The 7,184-nt window shown below is 37.8% G+C and overlaps 1 protein-coding gene across 1 annotated transcript; it reads right to left on the reverse strand.

Moving 5' to 3' along the window:
- Positions 1–172: 172 nt before the first annotated feature.
- Positions 173–6,120, reverse strand: LOC115450173 (modular serine protease). Its single transcript, XM_030178160.2, is given in 6 exon segments — positions 173–629; positions 1,748–1,907; positions 3,288–3,464; positions 4,476–4,594; positions 5,228–5,425; positions 5,878–6,120. Coding segments are annotated over 6 exon segments (1,035 nt in total). The 5' UTR covers positions 5,912–6,120; the 3' UTR covers positions 173–282.
- Positions 6,121–7,184: the final 1,064 nt, after the last annotated feature.

The following is a 7,184-nucleotide window of genomic DNA, read 5'->3' on the forward strand; positions in this document are numbered from 1 at the left end:
AGATTACTAAACTAATTTAGTTAAATAAACAATCAACAATTAAGAAATCGTCGAACAAAAAATAATATATACTGGTTACCAATTTTGGACTCATTCGTTAATGTATTTATCTAGCTAGAAAAGAAATTCACGTCAAATTAATAACCTCCATTTTGAAGTCAGAAATACAAAATTTAAACTTACAATAAGAAAAATCTTATCACTTTATTCAATACAGCATAAATTACACGATCATCTATACAATACTATACAATCATGATGTTGGAGTACTTACACATGAGTTTACAATTTCTTACAATAATTGCCGTGTCTGATCTTGTAAGTACCCGGAGGACATGTGCAATCACAGCGCTGTATTCTGGGGATGTCAGTTAATCGAGCAATGCGATCATCAACGCCTTCATCAGAGCTCTTCGGCGAGCAAGCCTCCTCCACGTCAGGCACCACGGCCTTCACCAAGTGCTCGTGTCGAAGCAGGTGGGTGAAGGTGGCCCAGGTGTAGATGTTGCACCCGTGCTCCTCTGCGGTGTTGGAAGTGGAGACGATGCCGCGGAGGAAGAACCGATCGACACCGTCTATCTAGGAGAACATGAGACCTCCGCCGCTGTCGCCGCGACACACCGCCGTGCCTGCAGGTATTGATTGACAATGAATCTAGACAATGGCGCTTTGTCTACTCATAACAAACCAGCCTCCAACTATGATAATAATGATGGTCCTAATTACTGAATTACTGGAGGTTATTGAGAAATTTAGTCGACATTTTCCACTATTGTTTCTGGATATAGTATATCTAGTGTACGGTATTCAAAGTAATGGGGTCACACCATAGATATCGTCTACAGGATGAATGGTCCGGCTCCACCGAAGACCATTGTCTTTAGGAAAATCTATACTATTATATAAAGCTGAAGAGTTTGTTTGTTTGTTTGAACGCGCTAATCTCAGAAACTACCGGTTCAAAATGAAAAAATATTTTTGTGTTGGATAGCCCTTTGTTTGTGGAGTGCTATAGGCTATATATCATCACGCTATACCCAATAGGAGCGGAGCAGTAATGGCTAATCTCAAGAACTACCGGTTTAAACTGAAAAATTGTTTTGTGTTGGATAGCCCTTTGTTTGTGGAGTGCTATAGGCTATATATCATCACGCTATGACCAATAGGAGCGGGGCAGTAATGAAACATGTTGCAAAACGCGGAAAATGTATTAGTTTTGAGATGCGTGCGCTGCGTAAATGGTTAAAGTTATGCAACAATGATGTATGACGGGATTGTTCCTCTTAAAAGTTCTACAAAAATATACTATAAATGAAAGTCCCCGTTGCATCTGTCTGCCTGAACGTGTTAAACTCAAAAACTACCCAACGTATTAAGATGAAATTTGGTATGGAGACAGTTTGAGACCCTGGGAAGAACATAGGCTCCCAGCAAAATATATAGCGTGACTTTTATAACGGAAAACTTTAGTCTAACTATCGTGTTTAATTTGCTGTGCTTAAAACACTTTTAGATTCAACATGTTGAGTTTTCCTAACTTGGGCTTAAATTCTAACAAAACGTTATAATATTAATTTATTTCAATAGTAGTGTAAGTCCACTGGAAAACTTATTAATAAACAAAATGAAAAGCAAACTACTGCTGCTGTGTAAATAATGCCAGAAACATAAAGTCAGAAGATTCCTGTATAGCAGTAGAAACTGTAGTGGGAGATGTAATAGACCTTATTAGAAATGACATAGATACCGTTATTGTATCCGGCGCAGATCTTGTCTCCTGTGATGTAACTTCTGAAGGCCACTGGGCTTTCGTCGATGCATTTGTCGATGGTGACACTCGGCAGTATGGCGGCTCGCAGCACTTGGGACGGCCGCGCGTCCTCCCCGGTCAGACCCCAGCCTGCCACCTACATGGACGTGGTAACATATCTCTTTTAAAATTAAAATATTTTTCGGATTTTCGAAGACTGCAGCCTTCGTGGCTACGGAGCGTACTGAGGTGTTGATCAACCGCAAAGTCAAAGTTACAATATCTACCTACATAATGATTTCTTATGTTTACGCGAATGTTAGACATTGAAATAAAAACTAAAAACTATTTAAACGGATTTTATCGCGGTTTTTTATATTATTATTTTCTCCCGACGTTTCGAAGACTTTGCAGCCTTCATGGTCACGGGGGGGACTGAGGTGTTGTTCATCCGTAAAGTCAAAGTTACAATATCTACCTACATTTTACAATTATACAAAAATTTTAATTTTTTTGCTGTTGGTGGTCCGATCTACGCAGAATGAGCTCACAGTGTCTTGAAGTCTGGCAACTGGTTTTTGGGTTCCGATTTAATTAAATGTAGAACTTGATCCCAGGCTCATGCAAGCTTTCAATCATCTACCCTATTGAAATTTTGATGTATTTTAATTTATATATCTATATATCTTTATAATAGGGTTGGTGACGACCCTTTTAAATAAATTTATCAAAAATGTATTTTATACAACATCTTTCGAAAAAGAATTTAAAAACTCCACGCAATAATAGTTAAGTTATAAAGCTTTGAAAATCTGCTTGGTAGATGTTACCATTATTGCGTAAACTGTTGTGTACAGTTTGAAGGTCATGGTAATCAGCTAAATTACTGAACATTAAGAGATTTAACCTCTTCTTCAGTTAATTACAGGGTCATGTTGAAATTGCATAAGTAAATTATACTACATGTTTAAAATCTTGAAAAACTTTACAATACTCGAACATCGGTCTATCGGCATATCGGGCACCAATTAGGTACTTCGAGCTAATATTAAGTAGGAAAACCCATTATCACTTTGGCTGACCCGCGGATCGAACAGGAGACCTCAGCAGTGCTGTACCATAATACAACTGCGCCACCAGGCAGTCAACGTTTTAAGATTTCTAGATTTTAGCATCACTCCACTATGATTTATTAGCTGGTGTTATATTTGTATCCGTCTGGATAGCGTTTGTTTACAAGGTATAAAACCCACCAGAGGCGTCACATAAATGCGTCGCTTTCCGCGATCAAATAATATACAATATTTTTCTAATATTTTGTTTTTTTACTAATGGTATATCCCATTGAAGTTACCATTGTTAATTACGTCGAGAAAATTTTATCTTTTGTTCCATTATTGCCCGATTATAAACTGTGTAATAAATAAAATAAAATTGTATGGATTGGTAAAAGATTAGTCTATCTAAGCCCCTCCATTTACCAAAAGCAGTAGAGCCCGTTTCCAAATATATAAAAATTATCAATCAAGACGCTGACCTTTCCAGTGTTCCCATCCCACAGCTGCTCTTCATCCAAACGCTCGTCGAAGCTGACGCAGGCCGGCTTCACAAACTCGCTGTTGTGGAACTCCTTCTCTACTATGACAAGGGCGATGTCATCTTGGAAGTTGGCAACGTTGCCTTGGTATCGGGGTGGTATTATAATTTCTTTCACCTGTACACACATTAGCAGGTTCTTTTTAAATATTTCCCTGATGACAACGTCGGGGGAATCCTGCAAATGCTAGATTCCACTGGCTTAATGACAACATGGTTACATGAAAAGAAGAAGGGATCAGTACGGGATTTGATATGGGAAAGGGAATTACTAGATATTTGAAGTTTGCCACTGAAAAGGGTAGTAGTAATTCGAAACGGTCGTTCGTGATTTAAATTTACCCTAATATTATAATTAATAACAGTATCTTATTTAGAATTGGTTAAAAACCTAAAAAGAGTTTCTCTATCTCAGTTTCATTTACAAAACTATAAAACTATATTTACTAAACTACGATTATCGCCAGACAGGAAAAATAAAACTATTCTCTCTTTCCTCTGACTTATGATCTAAGACATGAGGTCAACTGCTATCTGTAAACGTTGCGGAATTGGAAATTACGTTTTTATATTCGCGATTAATCTCAAGGGCATCAATTGGGAAAAACCCTAACTTTAGGTGGCGGTTGGATATATCTTATATCCGCTCGGATAGCGACCATCGTAAACAAGGTGTTAAAACCCGCCGTAGTAGTTCAAGTGTGTCACGTTCCGGGATCAGCTTTTGTATATCCGGATCCAACATGCCTGCATAATTGTGTCGACTGTCGAGGGATAATCATCTCTCGTCAATCAACATTCTATAGGACCCCCACAACTTACCATCAGATGCAGTGGGGCCACTATACCGTGATTAGAATAAAAACTTTACTTTATCAGCTCTCAGGGTAAAACGTAGCCTACCATACTCAGAAACAGTTTAGCCTCTTTTGAGGAATTGCAGAATCGGACCAAGTCACAAAGTATAGCACATTCAAAAAAACTTAAAATTGTATTATCCGTAAAGTACTTGAAAAAAAAACTGTCATTTCCCACTCGCTCTCCCTCTATTAATGATACTTAGTAACTAATAAAAAGGACTCACTCCAACAGTGACCTCGAGTAAAAGCAAGGACACACAAAAACTCACGTCTGATTTCTGAGCTCCGGTGTCGTGGGCATCGTTCCAGGGTCTGTATATTTTGCCGACGGCCACTGCGTAGTTGGCTACGGATGGTTTCTGCCTACTTTCAGAGAAGCAGTGAGCAGCTGGAAGAGAAATTTGAAGATTTTACTGGTAAACCATTGATTGTTGTGTTTGTAGCTTCATAATAGACAAAAAACACACAGGAACTGTTTGCCAGGACCAGGGAAAAAACAGATATACATACGAGTATAAATAAAGATAAGTAGATGTCGTTCTGGGTCAGCTATTTTTAAAGATAAAATCAGACACCCAAATATTATTTTAATAGTAATACAAACAAAGACTTAATTCGATAACACAAAAAAATATAACATAGAGTTCCGACCCAAGGAATCCTAAATAAATATCTGTTTACGTATCAATTATAATTAATGAAATAAAAAACCGTTATTTACAAAAAAAACTGGGAAGAGATTTATTTTAATTTGAATGAGGTTTCTTTACATCTTTTCACCTTGCCATAGTGGGGCCCTATATATGTTGGAGCTCTTTAGGGCAGTGCAAACTTTGGGCGCCTGCTTAGTTTAATGTAAGTATGGGCCAAGAGGAGCCCCAAAGCTCGGGGGCCCCGTATCACTGATACGGCTGATACAGCTACACCCTCACCTTTTACTACTAAAAATACGATACGATTTGTATTTGAGTAGTTTTTTTTTTTAAGTTAGAACGACGTCTTGACCGCCTTCTCTACTGACCTGACACAACCACATTTTTTGCGATAAGTGTGCCGCCACAGATTTGCATGTATGGCGTGGTGCTCTTCGTATATATCCCTGCGTGCCACGGAGACATCCGCATCTCTTCCTTGAAGCCCCCGCTTACAAAATGATCCAGCCTATCTGTCTCGCCTTTCCCACCTCTCCCGCCTCTCCTGCCAGCGAAGACCGTCGTAGCTGGAATATAATTTTACTAGTGATAGGTCTCTCATTTGTCTGAATGAAGGTACCACCGCAATGCCTATTTCTGCCGCCAAGCAGCAGTGTGTAGGTGATGTTGTGTTCCGGTTTGAAGGACATTGTAGCCATAACTACTGGACATAATGAGACTTAACATCCCATGTCTCAGGATGACGAGTGCAGCGGAATACCTAACAACGCTTTGTAATTTCAAGGTGTAGGATGTTTCTACTGTTTATAGGCAGTCGTATCGCTTACCATCAGGCGGACATCAGACTTATTCGAATGAATTTAATTTTTTTTGTTTAAAATATACCAATGCTTCCCCATTTCTGTTTAAAGTTAACTTGCACTATGGTTATTAAATAATTATAGCAAATTGTTAGTAAATCGAACCTACCTTTAGTCAAGGAATCTACCGCATTGTTAAAAACATAAATTACACTCACCAAAACACACACACAGTATGTATTGCACAAACATCTTCGATAATACTGCACGAGCTCAAATTAGCGAGAATGTTACAAGGGTACAACCCGAGAGCACCTCGTATAAACACTGGACGCGCGTGTTTATCTTCAATGACCGTCCATTGTATTTGATATTTATATACGAAGTATGTTTGTATTTATGTTTTTTTCTATGTATTTTTATTCTCAGATTCTAAGTGAAGTAGGGTCGAGATAGAGTCGATTGCCGAGATCATTATCCCTCGACAGTCAACACAAATATGACGGCCTATTTGTACTCACATATACAGAGGTTGAATTTGGAACACGACATAATTATATATACCACTAAGGCAGATAAAAATAATGAATAATATTTTGAAAAAAAACAGCATCAATATTGGTTTGAATATGAAACAGAAATCCCTATTTTAAATATGATTATGATCAATAATGGTAGTTAACTCGCTAGCCATCTCTCTCGCATCTTCACTCCATAATGTGTTAACGTCACGGTTCAAGTACGCCGCCCTACATTGTGTAACATTTGATATATCTCTATTGTTAATAGCCAATTATTACACTGGGTATAATATTTTGTATATTTCACCGTGAGTAAGGATTGTATCAGATGAATATTGTCAAATGAGAAACATTTACTAAAATGACTTATCACATGTTTCTGATTGTCTACTCACGTCCAGATAAAAAACACTAAAAAATAAAAAGACCGAAAAGCAAATAATAAAAATATACTGTGAGGATTTAGGTCTTAGTCCACCACGCTGGCCTGATGCGGATTGACAGACTTGAAATCCTTTGAAATTGTAATGAATAATTTGTTAGATGCTAGTTTTCTCGTGATATTTTCCTTCGCCGTTTAAGCAAGCGATAACCCACAAGAAATATTCAAGTGGCTTTAGAAAGGTTAGCGTACCTTGGGTTTAGAAATTGGGGACTTTTGTCTCAGCTATTCGTTCCAGTCCCAACTAGGCTGTCACCGCTATAAGTAAATCCGTATGCAGCAGTTATATGTATTAGTATTTTCCTACCTTATATTGCAATGTGGGAATTTTACTTGCAAATAACTATTCTTTAAAGTGATAAGAAAGTAACATGTAAATATTTTGTTAGGCTTATCCTTTGCATTGCACATAAAATAAAAATTATCATTAACGGTAAAGTTTTTATATTTACGGACTATGGAGATGGACGTTTCTAAGTCAGTCATGTGTAAGTTGTTGAAGGATTTGGAAGTAATAAGGCGCTGGTCTACCATGGGGCAATTCTTATTTGCCTCGAAAAAT

Source organism: Manduca sexta, unplaced genomic scaffold (genome assembly GCF_014839805.1).
Source record: "Manduca sexta isolate Smith_Timp_Sample1 unplaced genomic scaffold, JHU_Msex_v1.0 HiC_scaffold_2664, whole genome shotgun sequence".
NCBI classification, from domain to species: domain Eukaryota; kingdom Metazoa; phylum Arthropoda; class Insecta; order Lepidoptera; family Sphingidae; genus Manduca; species Manduca sexta.